Source organism: Mauremys reevesii, linkage group 2 (assembly GCF_016161935.1).
Source record: "Mauremys reevesii isolate NIE-2019 linkage group 2, ASM1616193v1, whole genome shotgun sequence".
NCBI classification, from domain to species: Eukaryota; Metazoa; Chordata; order Testudines; family Geoemydidae; genus Mauremys; species Mauremys reevesii.
Window position 1 is genome coordinate 179,969,859 of NC_052624.1, and position 20,957 is coordinate 179,990,815.

The following is a 20,957-nucleotide window of genomic DNA, read 5'->3' on the forward strand; positions in this document are numbered from 1 at the left end:
AAGCATGGCACACAGAAAAATGCATAACTGTGGTCAAACATTAAGACACTGTCTTTGTTACAAATTTTAGAACTTTATTTTTAGAAGCAAAGTTAGTGTTAATGAAGAAGTGGTGCATGAGGGAAACCTGACCACCAGAAAATAATTCTCTAGAGAAAATGTATGGCCCAGACAGTACAAACTTCCAAACGCTGCACCGTCACTATGTCTTAACTCTTCGATGGGCCTACCTCTAGGAATGAGATGGTGCGTGAGTCTCTAGGCCCATTCAGTCACAGTCATAATAGCAGACTTCATGGTGGTTTTTGTAATGTGGAGAAACTACACTTTGACCACCCAACTCATTTCAACCTGGCCATTGAACAATGATCATTACTTTGTCACTACTGATCTCAATTGGATTAAAGTAACCTTGAAGTGAACTGTTCTACTTCCAGTTACCAGTCCCCTGAGCTAGAGAGTCTCCCTGCTAATAGAATTTCTGAAAATTGCTGCTTCTTTCTCATGAGATTCTCTCACCTTATCAAAAAAATATTTTGTAAGTGAGACTTCAATCAAGATAACCAAAAGGTGCAAGTCATTCTCTGCTTCGTAATTGATCTAGGATCTTCCATTATCTAACACAAAACACAAAAAGAGAGAGAGAGAAATAACAGTCGTATAATAGTTTAGAAGAAATGCCAAGCCATCTGGTTGAGGTCTCTTTGTCTGGTGCTATTTAGAATATGCAGTTTGTCTCTCACACATACTCAGAAGTCAGAATTGATGAGCAAATGTCAACGACCATACAGGATGTCCATAAAAATGATAAGTTTCACACAAAATCATGGCAAAAAAACCCACACATGCATCCGCTAAAACCATAACGACTTCTTTTAAAATCTGAAATGGAACGAAATTAGTAAGAATCCAGAACAGTTCAGCTAGCAGTATATATTTTAATTGAATGATCACCACTGTCTAAGACAATCAGAGAATTGTTTGCTGTGTAAGTCAATGCCACAGGATAAGAAAGCCCATGGGTAATTATGGGCCTTAAGACAGGAAATTCCTCAGGTTTTCCCAAGCACAATACAACTTGGTTATAGGCATCTGCTACTATTATGTGTCCCTCTCTGTCGAAGGCCAAAGCGGTGGCATATATTTTGGAGGGAAACACTAGGTTCAGACCAAAGCTATCCATCTGGCCAATGAGTTTCATGTCAGCACTGAATATCTTCACTCGTGTGCTGCTGTAGTTTGGTCCCTTAGCTATCAGGTGCTCTATTACAGCGATAATTCCAGAAGTCTGAGAAACTGCCACCTCTCTTGGGTGGCATAAGTTAGACTGGATCTTTTGAACCTTCTTCAGTTCTCCTTTTCTAAAATTGGCTGTCAAGCGAGAAAGAGCACCTGCCTCTGGATCAGACAGGATAATTTCATTCTCTGGGGTGGTATCCAAACCCCATGGTAAACAAAAGGATTCCCTGATAATTAGCTTGCCTCTTCCATTAAAATCAAACACTTTCACAGAGTGATCTCCGCTGTCTGTGACAACCACGTGGCCATCCAATGTAACTGTCACGTCAAGTGGGTATTTAATATCATTGCCTGCATCTCCTCTTTCCCCAAACTGCTGCATACAGCTTCCACTCAAGCCGAAGAGCTTAATCCTTTTTTTGCCACCATGTGCCACTACTACACAGTCAGACCGTCGACACATTGCAATCCCAGTCGGATTGATCAGTGTCCCCCAGCCTCCGAAAGAAAGGTTGAATGTTAAGCCTAGAGGTGCCGATACAGCTGCTTCATCACCTGCCCCAGTTGTTGTTCCTGAAGCTAAAGGAATATTAGTTGCAGGGCTTAAGATCTCTATCAGGTGCAGCAATGGTAAGCAGTCACTTGTCTCTGAGGATTTGCAAGCTCTTCGACAGAAAGGGCACTCCAACCTAAAATTCCTTGGGTGTGCTAGAGAGAATACACACTCCAAGCATATAACATGTCCACAGGGCAAGTTCCTCGGCCGGTGTTTCTTCTTCTGGCTATATTTTTCAAAACACACTTTGCATTCAAGTAGACTGACCTCAGTTTCGTTCACCAGTTCTGTCATAATCTGCATTCTATCAGGGGCCCTGGCAGACATAGTTGCAGCTTTAGGAGGATTGTTGATTATACTGTGCTAGCGATGTGACGCTGCCATCTGGTCACATTGGACAGTCACAGGACTGTGTTACATCAGAGGCCTTCCCATAAATGCGAATGGTATGTTCCATTTCAAAGCATTTGCTGTAGTCTCCTGCCCTCTAAAGGAAACTTGGGAAAATGCAATGGGCTCACCAAAATGTATTTTAATATTTTCTTATTATCTTCACTTTTTCCTCAAATATTTTGTTTAATTTCATTTGGCATGAAAATATATCTAAACTGTAAACTATAAATCCAGTCTCATATAATTTCAACCATGGTAATTTAGCATACCAAGAATGGTTTCATAGTCCACATCAGTTTTCAAGAATCAATACGTGATTAAAGTCCAATAAACCACCAGGGCTGCCCAGAGGATTCAGGAGGCCTGGGGCAAAGCGGGGGAGCTGCGGTGCTTGTACTCACCCGGCAGTGGTCCGGGTCTTCGGCGGCATTTCAGCGGGGGGGGGGGCCTTCAATCGCTCTGCGTCTTCGGCAGCACTGAAGGGCCCCCCACTGCCAAAATGCCAGCGAAGACCCGGACCGCCACCGGGCCAGGGCTTGCGGGGCCCCTGTGGGGCCAGGGGCAAATTGCCCCACTCCCCCCCGCCCCCGAGCGGCTCTGTAAACCACACAAAAGCTGGAGGAAGGGAGTAGTGGGCAATTGTGGGGTAGTTATTCAGGATGCAATGAATGAACAGGGTTATGTTTATCATTTTCAGGAACCCAGGCAAGAGCAGGAATTCAATCTGTTAGAGAGGCAGTTCAGACCACTGGTTTCCTTCCACCTCTTATCCTGCTACTAGAGAGGGGCTGGGAAGTTAGACTAGGTCACAAAGGCTTCCTGTTCTGACCTCTTGCTGTTAACATTCCTCCCATGCCCACATTGCCCATCCAGGAGGGCCCTTCTCCACATGCTCAAAGAAAGTTAAAAGGTCCTTGGGGTTCTGTTGGAAGTGGACTAAAGCAATTAGAAAGTCTACCTACCTGTTCCTTTTAACACCATTTTACTGAACAATGCCATGACCAAGAGAACCATGTTTAATAATATGTCTGATTGCATTTCTCATTGCTATTACTTGGCTGACCTGCAACTAGAGGCCAAGTCAAGATTCACTCAGTCAAGAGCAATGCAGCCACTGCTGCCTGCTTCAGGAGTGTTTCTATCACAGATGTATGTGAAGTGGCTACATCATGCCCTCTGTATGCCTTTACAAAAGTACTATTGCTTGGATTCAGCCTCCTGGAAATGTTTTTTCAGGACTAGTCTACACTGGCCCCTGGGGGAAGAGCAGGGAGCAGAGGGCTCCACGCGCTGCCCTTGCCTGTGGGTACCTCCCCCAAAGCTCTCATTGGCCGTGGTTCCCCATTCCCAGCCAATGGGAGCTGCAGGGAGAGGTACCCACAGGCGAGGGCAGTGCACGGAGCCCTCTGCTCTCCACCACTAGGGGCCACAGGGACGTGGTTTGCTGTAGTTTCCCGTGGGCTGTAGTTTGCCCACCCCTGCTTGACCCTGTCACCATCAACTTCAAGGTTTAAAAAAACAAACAAACAACAAAACCTTAAAGTTTCATTAAAACCATCACTTACTACTGGCTACAACTACAAACATCCTGAAAGCATCAGACCTGAGTCTGCAGCTCTTTGAATACAATGTTTGCAATGAACATCAAAAGCTTTCCATAAACAGAAATGGAGGGAAATTACCATGTATTTCAAAAGCCCTGCTAATCTGTGGATATCTGCGGACCATGTTTGCAGAGCACTGATTGGATGTGGATACAAATACACTTCAATGCCATATGAATGCACAGCTAAATCTTTTAAACTGGATAATCTCAATATTTTAAAATAACTGTTTTGACTAGCTCAGTGGTTTGAGCATTGGCCTGCTAAACCCAGGGTTGTGAGTTCAATCCTTGAGGGGACCATTTAGGGATCTGGGGCAAAAATCCATCTGGGGATTGGTCCTGCTTTGAGCAGGGGGGTTGGACTAGATGACCTCCTGAGGTCCCTTCCAACCCTGATATTCTATGATTCTACCTCCCCCCAACAACAAAAAAAAATAAAAAAAAAAGAGCAAGAGACTCTTGATACATACTTGCTTCTACTTCCAACTCTAATATTCATAACCCCTGGGTGAAGTGGCACATCCCCATCCCAATCAGGAGAAGGCTAATGAGCTCCTCTGGGCTCAATCCCTACCAAACAGACGTGCCTGCAGAGCCTACTCCAGCCGGAGGAAGTAAGCTTAAAAAGGAGAGCTGCTAACAGGAAGGGGCAGCAACCAGGAGGAAAACTGCTGTGTCTTAGAAGGAGTTGATTCATGTTATGGAGTAGGTGAGAGGAAAACATCTGACAAGACTTCACCGCCCAAAGACTTACCAAAACCCCAAAACACTTTTGAAAGGGGAAAAGGGCTTTGAAGCTGCCTGAGTGTGACCCCTCAGGAAGGCCTTACCCATCACACGCTTTAAATGTCATGGTGTAATACTGTAAATCAGCTTTGGTTTCAGAGACCCTTCTCAGCATAAGGTAATGGGGGATAGAGAAAGAACATTAGACTGTGTCAGCATCCTGGTGGATTTTAGGTTATTTTAAAAATTAATCTATTATTAGTGACTCAAAACTAAAACTCCCTTTTGCAAAGTTGTAATAGTGTCTATAAACTAGAGATGGGAGACTCTCAAACATCTGAGTTCAGATAAATATCCTAAAGCTCATATGCTTATCCAAACCGCAGAAGGGTCTCCATTAGGGCCCACAATCCACATTCCCCATACAACCCTTCTTCCTGTGGCCGGACTCATAATTGGTGTATTGAGGGGGAAGAATATCACAGTTGTAGAAAATTTCAGGAGGCATCTACTCCCAGTGTCTTCTGCTCTCCTCTCAATTGATTCACTTTCCTTACCCCTCTTGCACATCTCTAGTTGCCTGTGTCCCCCTCATCCAGTCATGGCTGCTGCTGAATATTCTGCTTTGCTCTCTGCCAGCCAGTCTCTACTCTGCATAACACAGAGCAACAGCGGTAGGGAGAAAAAGAGAGCAGCCACCAAGCAGCCTCCTGCCTCTTCTATCCAACAGCCACTAGTGGCAGGAGCTCAGAATTACAAAAAAACAAACAAAAAAGCTTTTCAAGCTGCAGCTGGCAGCACTGCATAGTTCCTGGGCCACAGGTTGGAACTATGAACAGCTGGGATTGGACTGCAAAGCTACAGACAGACAGACAATATTGGTAGCTATGGAGAATGGTCATTTCTTTATATATATGACTTTTTCATTTTAATGATTTGAAATAATACAGGAGACAAAGGTACAAAGTTAAAATAATTGTTTATAAAGAGTTTCAATGTGGTTAAGTGCTACGCATCTTAAAATACAGATACTGTAAGTCAAATCAGCTGTACAGTGTAATTGACTTTGAAATCATAAAGTCTTCAAAAGACAAAGATGTTCCATAACCCAGTTTTCATACCCTGAGGTGTTTCAGAATTCCCAAATATCCAGCTCATTTCCAAGTGAGATCAATATAATTCTTCCCACCTTGCTAATAAATTTTGTCTCTCTTGTTTCATCAAGGAACAGACTTTAAGATAAGCAGATATGTTACCTCCAGAAAATAATCTAGTCCCCAGGCTTTGTGCTGGTCCGAGAAGTCATCGACCTTCTCAAGACACTTAATTTCACAGACTTTTCCTGAAAAGGAAGAATAGCAAGGTAAAGATATGATGAAAGATGAGGCTAGTTTGTTTTGCCTTTTTAATCACGAATTTTTATGCTATTAGGAAAAAATCTCACTGACTTAACTCATTTGTAGACTAGCATAAATAAGGTGAGCAGGATTTAGCCCTCTCTCACAGTTGTATGCCACTGTTAATTAAGAATAATTCATGATGTAGACACTTCAGAGGTTTCAGAAGGGTGTAAACTACAGGAACTGTAGTACCAAAGCTTAATGTAAGGCATATCAAGAATGAAATGTCAACCTTAACTCAATTTTCTTGTTTCATAAGCTTTTGATCTTTAATTCCCTTAACACAGTGTTTTCCTATCATCATACCGTTTTTCCTGCAAGTTAACTTTGGTTTCAAAATTATAGCCGAAAGCACACAGGTGGTGGGGAAGGTTCCTGTGTTAAATCTGGGTAAAATGAGCAGATAATGGGGGTTAGGGGGGCAACAAACCAAAATGTTGGAATAGAAAGGACACGAGAAAGTGACTACAGGACCAAGAGTGAGAAGCTGTGGGAATAAGAATGAACACTGGGACCTAGTTTGAATTATTGGAGACTCAGCGTGGAAAGTAACCTCGGGCCAAAAAGGGACGGTATATGTCTTACTGGTAGCACAGGTTCAAATGTCTTTAAAATGTGTATTTAAACAATGAGGACCTGTATGCCTTTTTTCCCTGATATCAATACCCCTGGCATGAAAAGGATATTTATTTTCAAACTACAGGTCTCTCCAGATTTTGTACAAGAAGCAAACAACCTTACAGGCTTCCCTATCATTTGCCTCAGGATGAGTCAAAACACTACAATATAAACACATTTGTCTGCCACATGTTTTGAGAAAAATCATAACTGCAGCGGAGATAACTTACCAAATAAACTTTTAATTTCAGCATCAGGAACATAAAATGGTGGACCTGGAAATAAAAGGGAAAGCTGATCGGCAAAAGTCACAATGACCCTTCTGATATGACAATGAAGCAAACATTGACCAAATACAAGGGGAAATGTTAAAATATAAAAAAAGAATGATTATAGGTTATTAATTATAAGACTTTCTGTCAACAACAATTACATAGAGTAGTTCAAAAAGCAGTGGAAAATTTATTTGTATTAAGTTAATAATTATCTATGAAAACTTAAGGAGCTTCTGGGTTTAATGCAAATAATTAATCAGCCTGATGTAATGATACTTAATGCTTACATAGAGCTTTTAATCTTCAAAGCATTTTACAAACATTCGTTAATGAATTATCATAACACCTGTGAGGTAGCCACGCTACAGTAAATTGGGCAATAATTCCTGATTTTAGGTCATAAGGTACTGAAAACCCTGAGTCAGTATCCATCAGAAATATAATATGATTTTCAGATAATGAGGGTGCAAGTGAGGGAGCAATGCTAGGGTAGGGGAAGGGTACCAAGGAGGTGGAAACAGCAGAAGGGGATAAACAGGACACTCTGTACATTATACAAAAAATAGTAAGGGCAATGTTGTTTTGCATTATGTTTCACAATTCACCCCCCCCCCCAAAAAAACAAACAACCAACCCACAACCCTTTGAATTGAGACCAAGCATGAAAAACTTCTGCCTCGTAGGAATGTTTTTCCAAAACTGAGAAGCAAGTGGAATCGTGGTTACAAATCCACCCTACTCCCCCACCCCCAATCACAAACTTTTGCTACTGTGAATGCCAAAATATAGTTAAACAGAAAAACATACTAAATCTGAGCACCAAGCCTGTTGACACAAACTGAGGCAATATTGTTACCATATATATATATATAAATTCATTAGCATAAAGGTAAAAAGTGATTTTACTTAACTTCTAAACAAAATGATTCAAAGTTCTTACCTTTATGTTTATTTGAATCATATAAAACAGTAACCAAGAGATAACAACAGCTTCTCTCCATTAGAGACAACATCAAATCGGCATAGCTAAAAAGAAAAAATGAATATTTGCATTTGTGATTATTTTGTAACTATATAGTACATAGAGTACTCAAAATGTTCAGCAAAAAAGAAACAATGTATTCCTATGTAGAACAGTTCAAATGCACCCTTGAAATGCACATAAACTAATTTAACTGAGGTACTTCTAATGTAAAATTCCATGTGGTAACATGCAACCTATGAAATCCTAAATAAAATTAATAAAAATCTACCTTATACACATGCACACACACACCATTTTTTATATGAACTAACAAAAACAAGAAAATGTAAAGCTGAGATAGTATTTAAGTCTGCAATAGTCTATAGTTACTGTACAGTGGCCTATTCAGTATTGATTTTGTTAATTCATGGTTTTTTTTTTTTAAACAAAGTAAGGACCATGTATTCAACTTAACTTAATGTCCAGTAGTAGGGGTAAGGTGAAGAGAGAGGGTCATGGGTAAGATTGGAGAAGGGAAATAAAAGGGGGAAAAAGGAGAATAAAGAGGATGGAGTGAGGAAGCAAAGGCTGAAAATGGTGGAGACCAAAAACAAAAAAACAAACAAACAAATATGGAAAGCAAAGAGTAAAGGTAAAATTCAGATCTGCATCCTGCACTATGCAAATCTACCACTAGATGGGAACAGCAGCTTTAGGTATAGAACATAATAAGCAACATACAGTAGAAACTCAGAGTTCCGAATGAACACCTCGGGAATGGTGGTTGTTCGTAATCTGAAATGTTCGTAATTCTGAACAAAACGTTATGGATGTTCTTTCAAAAGTTTACAGCTGAACATAGACTTAATACTGCTTTGAAACTTTACTGTGCAGAAGAAATATGCTGCTTTTAATCATCTTAATTTAAATTAAATGAGCACAGAAACAGTTTCTTTATCTTATAAAATGTTTTTAAACCTTCCCTATACTGTATTTGCCTTTTTTTGGGGGGGTCATCTCTGCTGCTGCCTGATTGCATATTTCTGTTCCAAATGAGGCGTGTGGTTGACTGGTCAGTTCATAACTCTGGTGATCTTAACTCTGATGTTCTACTGTACTGTCCTTATGCCAATGGTATTGTTTGCACTGGTGAGACCATTTCCGGAAGGAAACACTGTGTTTCAGAACACAGTGTTTAGTAACTCTAGTTGCCACACGTGGCAAAGAAGGACTGGCTTGGATTACTCAGGGTTTAAACTAAGCAAGGAATGGCTGATTAGTCAGTGCCAGGAAGATAGGCTTTCACAACATATCAGAAAGAAAACAGTCATAAAATAAATACATTACTTACTGTTCTCTATCACATGGGTTAATGGCTACTAGAGATCCTCTGTCCCAAATCCCATCAAACCTGCCAACAATTGTGCTACAAATAGGGGGTGATGGAAAAAAAGATTTTATATTAAAAACTAAAATGATCTTGTTTTTTATAATTTGACTGAGATACTTTTGAAAAAGAAGTGAAAAATCTCTAATATGCTGGTCATATACATAGAGGGCTGATATGCTGCTATAGTCTGGCCCCTTTATGCTAAGTTTTCATTTATTCACTCTAATTTAAGGTTTTGTGTGCCAGTAATACATTTTAACGTTTTTAGAAGGTCTCTTCCTCTAAGTCTATAATATATAACTAAACTATTGTTGTATGTAAAGTAAATAAAGTTTTTAAAATGTTTAAGAAGCTTCATTTAGAATTAAATTAAAATGCAGAGCTCCCCAGACCGATGGCCATGACCCAGGCAGTAAGTGCCACTGAAAATCCACTCGCGTGCTGCCTTCCTACACATTTCCTGTGTAGAGGCCTTCTCTGGGTGGCACAGAAATGGTGGAATGATTCTGTTGCCCTTTGGCAAGGGTGTGCTGGGGCAAGAAGATATCTAGTTTGAGCACCACTGTTCTTGGTTATAAGGCAGTTTCAGGCAGTCATAATTTATAGAAACTCTGGGGCTACCACTAATTTATGCCAAGGACTGAAACAATCCTTGGGCACTTCCAGATCCAAGAGGGTCACAGAGGTGGTGCAAAGCAGTTCACTCCATTCTCCTCAATGTGCACTTAGCTCAGCTCACCTGCAACTCAGAATCAAGACCCAAACATATGCTCCAGAGGTTTATTCTGAGGTATCTTTTCACTTGAGAAAAGCTAAGACTCATTGCTGCTTGCTTTAATCCAACACATTGATCAGGACTATTTTTGTTCCTAGTTGTGTTGGCTGATGTGGCATTGGCAGCCAAATTCTGTTTGATAAAGTCTGCTGCTAAAGAGAACTGTCCTCATTAGTTGCCGGTGGGAATTAGCAGGGTGACATTAGGTAAGTTTTCCTTCAGGTAAATATGAAAACTGTGATTTAGTGTGCTGTGTAACAATGGAGTAAGTGACATAATTCCAAAGAAGAGTTTAAAATAAATGTGCCTTAAAACAAAAATATGTGGTGTCCTGAAATTGTGCAGCACTTTCCACCTGATACTGGGCTTCATCTCAGAGTCCACTAGCATCAAAAATCACACTGTCTTCTGTTGTTGTTTTAAACGCAACGTCATCATCAAGTTTTTGGCTTCTGACCTGTAGCCCTGTCCTGTATTTCTCTGTCTGATGCAATGAGACATGAAACATTTTAAAAGCTTGTTTTCTTTTAAAGGTCTTCTAGGAGAGGAGATCACACCACTTTGCCATCTACATGCACTTACAATTGGCTTTTCAATAGAACATCTCACAACCAAGACATGATATTTAAGAGCCGCCAATTTAATCCTAGATTTGGATTAATGAGATTTGGGTTCCATTTCCACCTTTACCACTGGCCTGCTGTATGGCCTTGGGGAAGCCACCTCACCTCTCTGTGTTTCTGTTTTTCCTCCCACCTCTTCACTGTACTGTCTCTTAGACAGTAAACTCTTTGGGGCAGGTGCTGTTTCCCACTGTGTTTGTACAGCACCTAGCTCTGCAGGGGGCCCTGATCTTGGTTGGGAATTCTAGGCACTACTGTAATACAAATGATAATAAATAAAACAATCGTTTATATCAGGGATGGGCAACTTTAAGGCAGTAGAAGGCCATAAAAACCACTAAAACCCTTTGGGATGATGGGGTATGTGACACAGGTGTGTGTGCCGTGTCCTGGGAGCTCTGATGCGGGGAAGGGGAAGATGGGTGAGGAGAAGAGTCAGGTCAGGCCCTGTCCCTGGAGGCATGTGACACAAGGGTCCGGGTGGTTGTGGGGTAGGGTCCTGCCCCTGTGTGGTGAGAGGCCCCAGAAGGGTGGGTTGGAGAGTGAGCCTGCCCTCCACTCACCCTGGCAGAGGTGGCTCCCATCCCACAGGGCTGGGCCTAGCTCCTCGCTTCAGCCCACTGTTCTTGCCACAATGTTATGTTATGAACCCCTCCCCAATGATGCCTTGTCCTCTTCCTGCCCTTGTCTCTGCTGGATCTCCTGCCCTAAGCTGTCCTGTGATGGGCCAAATGAAATGATGTGGCAGGCCAGATGTGACTCCTGGGCCATCCCTGGTTTAAATATTGTCTTTAGGCCCAATCCTGAAGATTACACTCAAGCAAAAATCCCATTGATTTAAGGCAATATTTGCCTGAATCAGAGCTCGGGCCTGGGCCCCATGGGTGTGTTTAGTAAGTACACAGATTATAGCACTCAGCATTGTTATGAGCCACAACTGATTGCTTAGTTTAACTGCTTTAGATACAACACAGCATTCCTGCAAAGAGTAATAATTCCTGTTACTCATTAACTAGCAAAAAAAAGTCTGAATTGTCTCATTCTGACACAGGGCATGAACACATCTAGGTTCCCCTGCCCAAATTATGTTCCGAATTTAGAACAAAAGTGACTGATCACAGGCCAGCTGAGGCAAGTGTGAAATAAGTTTAACTGCCAGAGTTACTAACTGAATATTACCCATACCGTATGTGGACAGAAGCCACAATAGTATTGATGCATTTCTATACTCAAAGGAGTCTTCCAGTTGTATTGACAGAAAGATGTTCACACTTTCACCACTCTTTTAGAACATTGCGTAAGAGCATCTTATTAAAAAACAAAACAAAACAGGAATGTGGAGAAAAATTCACAACACATGCATGTGACTCCAGTTTATTTTGTCCTCTGTCGATAACAGACCACATCTCCTCACTATTTGGTCTAGTGAGTCCCACTGACAGCACTGCTAACGTGTTACATATTTTGTTTTACTTTGAAATATAATTCCATATTGGTATGATGGAGGTTATACATTTTGCCATGTTACTTACAACCATATTTAAAAATCATTAACCTTTTAAAAAATTGCTGACAATAAGCTTGAACATTTCCTGGCTGTGCATCCAATGATAGCTAAAAAGTTTTAAAGGTGCCTGTTGTGCAAAGCGGCAACATTGCCTAAATCTTTTTCTACGTTGTCACTTTGGAAGGAACAGAGATTTTTTTATATTCAAACTTTCATTCTTGTAAGGCCAGCTTAATCACACAAACAGAAGAGAATCAGCTAAGTCAGCAAAAGGTTTAGTGACCATCTGTTATGTTAATAACTTTGGATATTTTACCCAAAATATAAAATATCTTAGGGCCAACACCACATTCCAGTCTCCAAGTCTACAAGTTACGCCTTCTCTCTACGAGCTCTAACACTCTTATCATTTACAAAGATAAATGATTGATTTTTCTAATTGTTCTGTAAAGCTATGGGTCAATACTGTTCATATTAACAGCCTGCTCCTGTGGTTCATATTGAGACAAAACTAACCAAGCCTAGAGGGAGTTTAATCTAAACAAGAACTGCAAGACTGGGACTATCCTGCAGATACGGAGTGCCCTTAACTCCCTATTGGACAGATTTTCTGATCTGGCTGAACTGTATTCAGCACATGATCAGAGGCAAGGAAGGTGATTTTAAGATTCCTTTGTATCCCTCCCTATGCTGAAGTCTGGAAAGTGGCATAGGTGGCTTTGTATGACCCAATAATTCACTGGCACAAAGGAAAGCCTCCACTGGCTGGATCTGGCAGTTCTGAGCCAGAAATCAGGTGCAAAGCCCCCTTAATAGACTGGTAAATCTGGCCCATTGACTGTTCTGGGTACTGAGAGCATTCAGCATTATGAGGGACTAAGCCCAGTCAGTAGCAAGCAGGCAGGGCTTGATTCTGAAAGATGCTGAATAACTCCCACACACACAATAGCGTGGTGGGGCAGATGACATCATGCCCCACTCCCACTGACAGGGCAAAGTTAAGGAACTCCTGTGGTCACAATCAGCCCTAACCTCTCACATCTGTGAGGTGGATCAGGCCTGGAGGCAGGCCCTTAAAAGGGAGGAAATCAGTGCAGTAGAGGTGGCAAACAGAGCCAGGGTACAGAGCTCCCAGACTGGGAGTCCTGTAGCACTCACTGTGGCTTTCATATGCTGCCTGCCGAGCCCTCTGGAGAAGCAGATGGCCTGGGCTGGTTATCTTTATTACAATTCCATCATGAGTAAGCCCTAACCTTTACTCACATTAAGGAACCAAGAATGCCTGTAAGGCTTGAGAGATTACTTCCTTCTCTCTTGCACAATGAAGGGGGAGGAGGGATCAAGGAAGTATTTTCCTTTTGTACGGACTGCCTTACAGCCCCTGAAAGGGGGTAGATTCATACAAGGCACAGCTGCAGGGCTGTACTCTGTACCCCGGAAACAGACCACAGGGTTGTGGCTGTCTGTAGAACACAGAAGGTAAGCAAGGTGCCTGCTCTCACCCCTAAGGGGCAACCTGGAGATGTTAGCCTGTGACAGACAACAGTCAGAGTTGCAGATGCTCAGTGCTTCTTATAATTTGGTCTGTACTTCTCAAATGTTTTTGGCTAGTTCAGACAAAACATAACCTAACAATATTTGTTTAAAATGTGATGGTCAAAAAATGCTGTTCATTCCTACCTGGACAAATCATAGATACTGCAACAGTACAGAGAAATGTTCCCAGAGGTACTCTACAATGAAAAGCAGGGAAACAGCTTTTAGTGAACTACATATTTTAATATAGATATATTTTAAAATAAAAAACCTAAGTAGGAGAGGAATTAGTAGGAATGTTCTTTCACTTTTTCCTTATTGATGTATCTCAAGGCCCTGTGACTGCTGCTTCACCACTGTCATGTGGCATGGGCTTAAAGGTTCCAAGAGAGAGAAAAGGTGGGTGAGGTAATATCTTTTACTAAAGACACTAGATTTATGGCTTGTTACAACAATCTGTAATCACTAACCCCCCCTTTTTGTCCTACCACTACAGGTGTGTTAACAGGCCACTTCACCTTTACTGGTCCCTTAGATGATGGGCTAACTACTTATGCTAAACTATCTATTTGATCTTGTATTTAGCTGTGACACTGGGAGTACCTTTCCCAGACCTGAAAAAGAGCTCTGAGTAGCTCGAAAGCTTGTCTTTCTCAACAACAGAAGTTGGTCCACTAAAAGATATTACCTCAACCACCATCTCTCTCTAATCTCCTGGGACCAACATGGCTACACCACCACTGCATACAACTGATTCATTAGGGCATTTAAGCAAGTGTCTAATTTTAAGCATGTGAGTTGTCCCATTGATTTCAAAGTGTTTAAAGTTAGGCACTTAAATGTCTTGCTGAATGAGGGCCAAACTAAATAACAGCTTGAGAATAATTACCCAATATACAATTCAACTTTAATGCTTCTCTCTCTGAATCCTCTTTAAAACAGGTGAAAGATGAAAGGCAGGGCAAAGAAGCTCTAAATGGCTAAAGAATGGTTTGGCCTGCTCAGCTACCCCTGAAATGCATCCTTAAGTATACAAAAATATTTGACTATTCAAGCACAAAACAAACCTTAAAAACTTTGGCTCCAGAAATCCCTGGGATTGTTTCTTCAGAATAAGAAAGATCGTGTTCTGTGAAAAATTCCTTCAGTGCACATTCGCTGAGTTCCACACCAACTACATAGTGTCCCATGTCAGCTAACCTATGCACAGCAATAAAAGTTTTCATGTTTACTTGTGATTCATAGTTCTTATTACATAATTTTGATTTATACTCCTCCATTCTCTACCTCAAGATGGGGCTTTGGTACATGTGTTTTCTCCTACAGAACAGTGGTTTATTACAGCAGTTTTTTCAGAATCCAGGCTCTTGTCGGATAGGTGTTATCTAGGTATTTTTAATCTTGGAGTTTTCACACTTTATTGGAAAAAACACAGTACCTGATTTTAATGCAATTTTACATGGTTAATTGAGTAGATCTTGATATGAACTAAGGAATGCAATTCGTGTGAACTTGATAAGCTTTACGTGCAATTGGTTATTTATTTTTACTATATTAATGGAAAATATGGGGGCCCTACAATGACCAATAATAATACTTCCCTCCCATGTTGGATGACCAAAGGATTCAGTCACCCAGTGGATAAAGTGTTTGATAGAGATTTCACATCCTGTTAAAGTTATTATAACATCAAGGTCTGAAAACCTCAAACGCTGTTGAATAGTAAGAAACTTTCTCTGGCAAGCATGAAGAGCTAGACCATCACTTTCTCAAACACTTAGGCTTTCATTTCATGGTTATGAAGAAAATTTTCCAAATTTGAACTGAAGATGGCTGCTGACCCATGCCAAGTGATAGAAGTGAAACCTCTAGTAACCGTGATCCATATTAATACATGACATGAGTTTTTAGATAAAGAGCAATCAACTACTGCATGCCTGAATGACTCAGCATTACTACACTTTACACATTACTACTACTATACTGTTCTCTTGCGTCTCAAGATACATAGCTCAAGACCTATGCTGCTGCCTGGCTTTGCCAAACAACAGCAAAATGAAATTAACAACACACTGGTCAGGTTCACTGTGCAGAACTCTGTGCAACAGTTAAACTGATAAAAATCACATTTCTTTTCACACTGCTACTAACCAAGAGGCTACCTTGGTACAGAGTAGTAGCAGAGACACTCCCCTCCCCCAATCTTTTTTTTTTTGGGGGGGGGGGGAGGGAGAGGGGAGAAGAAGGGCATGATGGAAGTAAGCAAAGACAGAGCTTCTCTTCCCTCCTAGTCCCCAGAGATTGAAAAGCTTCAAGTTAAACAAACATCTACTAATCAGCAGATAGTACATACTCTGGTAGGAATCCCGGCATCCTCCCACTTCCTAGCAGCCAGGATGTAAGGTGCTGGGCTTCTTAACAGGTCATTTTCCTTGAAGCTCATTGGTGCCCACTCTCCCTATTTGGATAATAGGTGCCTGGCAAACTTTTCCAGCTCTCAATCAACTTACCATACCAAAAATCTTAAACAGTTTACTCTTTTGTAACCTAGCTGCTTTTGTAGACAAATTTTTATACAGCTGTTATTTTTCCTACATGAATGTTTGCAAAATGTTTGTTACTATTACTTCATCACTGGAAAACCTGGAAGAATTAAATGCTGCCTTCTTTTAAAATCTCTAGTGAGTGTGTAAACGCAAAGGAACTATATTTTATAGTGAAAATAGAGGAATAACTATTATATTCACTTATTTACAGATATGTAGACAGGATAATATGTTTTCCAAGAAAAATAACTTAGAAGATTTCTACTCCTAAGGGCTGTTTTTTACCATTTCATTTCTACTGCTTTGCCGCAAAGTGGAAAAAATATCCTGAGTCCACTCCTGCCATTAAGAAGAACATCCAGATACTTCCTTAAAATCCTGCAGAAGAAAAAGAAATAACTATTTAATATTGGAATTGTTTCATGTTCATAGCTGAAAAGCAAGCGTTGCCAAGGATAAAAGGTATAAGGTATTTACAGGCTATAAAGGTGAAATATAAGTATTAATTAATGATGTAAACATAAGGCCTACAGGCCTTTGGCTGTAAAATATTTAGTTTAGCCAAATTAGGCTTTAGGATAAGTTATGCTAACTTACCTTTATAATGGAGCTAAGTAAGCTACAAATAAACTTGCTGAGCTTGTGTCTATGTTTGTGATACACTGATTTTTTAAAAGAAGTGCTGAGTTTGGATAAAAACGTCTATGAGAGCTCAGCAGATATTGCAAGATGACCATTGGCAGCCTGGGTGAAATGTTAGAGACTTTGTTACTATGGTGATAAGGTGACGTAAACGTTAGTGAGTATAAGGGGAACTAACAAGTTAGCCTATGGAAAATGCAACACCCCAGAAGTAGTGAGGTATGGAAAGTCAAATAAGGAAAGGGGCTCCTAAAACCATCATAAATATGTATGAACTCCAGTGGACATCAGCGCAACTGATTATAAAAGCTGCATTGTGGCCTACGTGCCTTGGGTGCGGGGGAGAAACCAGGATGATGACCACTGGTGGTGGTGAGGACGAGGAGGATGACTAGCACTTCAGGTTTTTCCACAAGGCATGGTATTAGTAATGCAAATACTATGCGTTTTGTATTGGTCTCTCTCTCCTTTAACAGATTGCAGTGTGTGTATTGTTGTTTGATTGCTAATAGAAGTAATTATTATAGAAAGAGCACTATGCAGACTCTATTATTCACCTTGGGGGTCCTCTTTCTACTGATAACCTCGATACTGTAGTCATTCTTGGGGGCTGAACTTTCAGAGATTATTAAAAGCTCACCTTAACTGATCACTCTTGTTAAAGCGTGTATGGTAACACACAGTGTTTCATGTTCTCTGTGCATATCTATCTATCTACCTATCTTCCTACTGTATTTTCCACTGCATGCATCTGATGAAGTGGGCTGTAGCCCACGAAAGCTTATGCTCAAATAACTGTTAGTCTCTAAGGTACCACAAGTACTCCTGTTCTTTTCACTCAACCCCAAGTGTACTATAGTTTGAAACACCAAAGTGTCTCCATTAATTTACAATGTAACATCCACTTTTTAATAGACATTTAATTAAACAAAAAAATGTAAATTCAATTACCGTTATAAATGGGCACAGCCTACTGCTCAGGCAAAAGAATTCCCCAACTCTGAAAGGGCTACTTTAGATTATTAAAACTGAATGAACCTAAAACATCTGAATTTACTCTACACTATTTATTTCTTGTATTTAACTGTAGAAGTGTTTCACATCAGAACACACACACCATATACAAGTTTCGGGGCCTAAAGATCTCATTTAAGACGTAAAAGTTTGACAAGCAAGGTGATCTTTCCATCTCTCCATTATCCTTTTGATGGCAGCTTAAACAGCCATAATTAAAGAAGCTCTGAACAAGGCTAGTACAAAACACTTTGATGTTTGTACCCAGGCTGCATTTTTACGACGGGCCTTATGAAAGTCAAATTATTCTATTATCATTCATTACAGCTTAGGTAGAAGAAAGAGTTACATACGGATGTCCTTGTTCCTTATGAAATCCAATTTGTCTCACTTTCCATTTCTGCAGCCATTCCTCTTCAGTCACCACTCTGTCCTGTTGTTGCCCAATATCAGAGCTTTCTTTTATTCTTGGTACATCTGTAAAACTTTCCATGGTCTTGTATACTTATGTTGTCTGTGTAGAGGGTAAAAATATATATTCCCCAACCAATATTTTGTACCATGCACAGAAGTCCTGATCCTGCAATCAAGGAGAACTTTAATTAATTGCTATTATTAGATTCAATTGGAATTTTGTCTGAATAAAAACACTATTAAAACTAGAATTTAAAAAATCATGAATTTTTTTTATTCATATCAGGTTTGCCTTTAATTTATTAACAGAATTTAAATGTGGGTCCTAACCTATTGACAATATTTCTGTCACCTCAGATGACATTATTTTGAGCAGATATCATCTATAGGACGATCCAGAATTCCTGCATGGGTAGATGTTTAAGGAATTGTGTTCTATATTCTTAAACAAATCTTTACATACCATTTTATGCATTACCCTTATGTACCATTCAAGTGCTGTATAACACAGTAGCAATGAGATTCCAAAGAAATACACAAGGATTTAATTGAGATTGGTTGAAATGTCTGAAGATAAATTTCCACAGCTTATTTTTAAATTGTCTTTTCACAACACTGGTGGGACTGAAGGGGGTCAAGAATGGTTTCCATTTTCCTGAAAGGAGGTCAGCTTTCAGATATGTGGAAACCAGTAGGTTTAGGAAAATCATTATAAAGAATAGAAAGCGTTATAGCAGGGCTGCTCTTCTCAAATTTTTCTCCTTTTTCTAGGTGTGGTCCCAGAAGTTTCTCAAACTGTACTTAATTTCAGTTTGCTGGACAGGGCTCTGTAGGAAACAGCTCTATTTAAATGGGGGGGCTAATATTAAAAAGGGGACATTCACCCATTTCCCCCATTGGGGAGAGAGGGAGATACTTTTACACTGATAGCTTCCTCTCCAAAGCACAGCTACAATGCCCTTCTTCCCTGCTCTGTTCCCCAAAAAAGAGATTTAATAGCTTGCTGAAATCATATGCCAAATAAATTAACATGCAAAATCATATTTAATGCTATATTAATGTTGAAAGCTTAAAATATACAAAGGTCATGAAATTAATAACATAAGGTTTCAGAGAAAAATAACAACAAAAAAACCCCAACAACAAAAAACTGAACAGCAAATGAAAGTTCCGGATTGTAGCAATCTTATAAACAAGAAGTTAAATAATTAATTGCTCAAAGAGTGATCTAAAATACCACGTGAGCAAGTGACCATCTCACAATGGGAAATTTACTAGTAATTTTTCTTGATTTTTATTTCAGTTAGCAATTTCATTCACCTACTTTTTTCCCGGGGGGAGAAGGGGAAGCATCCAAGGAAATAAAACAGTAAAAAAAGAACAGAAATAAAATAAAACAAAGCAGGAAGAGGAGAGATTGAGCTGAGAAACTGTATACTGTATAACGCTACGAGACTATGAGGTTACACAAGCAGTTAATTTGGCTCCTCTGAAGCACGCCACCCTCCTTTAATGCCTTAGAACAATGCGATTTCTCCACACCTCACCTGGTCCCCGATGCTGCAAACATGTTCATGCTTAATTTAAAGCCCAAACAGTGCCACGATGGACGGCAAGGACAGGAAATTTACTCTCCTGTCTAAAATAGAGCAGCCGCTCAAGCGTTTGCAGGATCAGGGCTTGTCGGTATATGGAGGATTTAACAGCAGAACAGGAGCACGCCAGGGGACAGCCAGTGCCAGGGCGATGGAGCTGCAGAGCACCCAAGGGAACCCCACAGAGTGACGCTTTTCTGTAAGCAGGGCCCGGCTGCGGAGCCAGACACGCCACCAGCGCCCGCCCTGTGAAGTCCTGCCCGGGCTGTTGGCGCTCAGCCAGCCCCCCCCCCCCGGCTCCGCGGGGCAGGACCCCGCCCCCCGCAGCGTCTTTCCGCCTCCCAGCGCCAAAGCCCCGGCCCCGGCCCCCCTACGCCGGGACTGCTCGTGCGCCAGCCCCGCGCTGACCTGAGCGCGGCCCGGGAAGCCCCCAGCCGGACAAGCTGCCTCCAGTCTCCCGAGTGCAGCCGGCCCGGCCCGCCTGGCCGCGGGGGGAGGAACCCGCTGTCTCCGCCCCCTGCCCCGCACGCTACGCGCCGCGCCGAGCCGAGCGGAAGCGGCAGCCGCGGCGGCGGGCGGGGGTGAGAGGTGAGCGGCAGCCGCCCCGGGAGGAGGATGGTGGGAGCGGCGGCGCCCTGCGGTGAGTGTCCCCGGCCGGGGAGGGGGTCGGGCGCTTGGCCGCGGCAGCTGCCTCCTTTCCCCGGGGAAGGCGGCGCGGCTGGTGCTGCGGCCGCCCGGGGCGGGGATGCGGTGACAGCGCCGCACAAAGCGGACCCGGCAGCCCCCGAGCGGGTCTTTCTTTTGGGGGGTCCCTAAGGAATCTTTTCCTTTGGGGGGAGGGTCTGGGCGCGTGGGAGCTTAGGCGCGCTCTTGGGATCGGGGATTTGGGGCTCCCCGGGGGTTACTTTGGGGGTAGGACCTCTGGGATTTTTATCTGGCGCGGGGGGGAAGGGCAAGGAGGGGGGTGTATCTGGGAGTCTGGTGGCTTCCTACCTGGCAGGCCGTGGGAAGGAGTGTTTCTGTGGGGAGTAGGGAGTGTCTGGGTGGGAGCACCGCGCTAGAGGTGAGCAGGTGCCCGCAGGTTGGTCTCCAGAGTGCAGCAGGGATTATTTCCAGGGAGGGTCTATCGCTTGACCTT

The 20,957-nt window shown here is 41.8% G+C and overlaps 3 protein-coding genes across 7 annotated transcripts in view; 1 reads left to right on the plus strand and 2 right to left on the minus strand.

The window, feature by feature from the left end:
- Positions 1-919: 919 nt before the first annotated feature.
- NHLRC1 (NHL repeat containing E3 ubiquitin protein ligase 1) lies at positions 920-2,203 on the minus strand. Its single transcript, XM_039528044.1, has one exon. It carries the CDS (start codon positions 2,120-2,122, stop codon positions 920-922), a length of 1,203 nt encoding a protein of 400 aa, XP_039383978.1. The 5' UTR covers positions 2,123-2,203.
- A 3,277-nt stretch (positions 2,204-5,480) lies between these two features.
- On the minus strand, positions 5,481-20,945 carry TPMT (thiopurine S-methyltransferase). Of its 5 annotated transcripts, none has more exons than XM_039528049.1 (9): positions 20,813-20,945; positions 18,164-18,390; positions 16,440-16,532; positions 14,676-14,808; positions 13,753-13,805; positions 9,129-9,203; positions 7,754-7,839; positions 6,769-6,813; positions 5,481-5,862 (listed from the first exon to the last, which is right to left on the minus strand). In XM_039528049.1, the coding sequence occupies exons 2-9, from the start codon at positions 18,301-18,303 to the stop codon at positions 5,741-5,743; spliced, it is 747 nt and encodes a 248-aa protein (XP_039383983.1). In that variant the 5' UTR covers positions 18,304-18,390; positions 20,813-20,945; the 3' UTR covers positions 5,481-5,740. The 5 variants fall into 5 exon arrangements, with proteins under 5 accessions (XP_039383983.1, XP_039383980.1, XP_039383981.1 ...); XM_039528046.1 differs by lacking the exon at positions 20,813-20,945 and adding an exon at positions 20,228-20,360; XM_039528047.1 differs by lacking the exon at positions 20,813-20,945 and adding an exon at positions 19,772-20,095.
- Positions 20,341-20,957, plus strand: part of KDM1B (lysine demethylase 1B) — a 37,013-nt gene continuing 36,396 nt past the window's right edge. The window contains exon 1 of the mRNA XM_039528043.1: positions 20,341-20,459. The gene's annotated coding sequence lies outside the window, so the exon portion shown is untranslated. The remainder of the gene's footprint in view (positions 20,460-20,957) is intronic.

Excerpts from the sequence above, each read along its gene's own strand:
- NHLRC1 (XM_039528044.1), bottom strand. The coding sequence starts at position 2,122 with ATGTCTGCCAGGGCCCCTGATAGAATGCAGATTATGACAGAACTGGTG.
- TPMT (XM_039528049.1), bottom strand. The coding sequence starts at position 18,303 with ATGGAAAGTTTTACAGATGTACCAAGAATAAAAGAAAGCTCTGATATT. Across the intron at positions 13,806-14,675 it reads CTGGAGCCAAAGTTTTTAAG|AGTACCTCTGGGAACATTTC; the intron begins GTTTGTTTTGTG and ends TTTTCATTGTAG. Across the intron at positions 6,814-7,753 it reads TGATTCAAATAAACATAAAG|GTCCACCATTTTATGTTCCT; the intron begins GTAAGAACTTTG and ends TTTTATTTCCAG.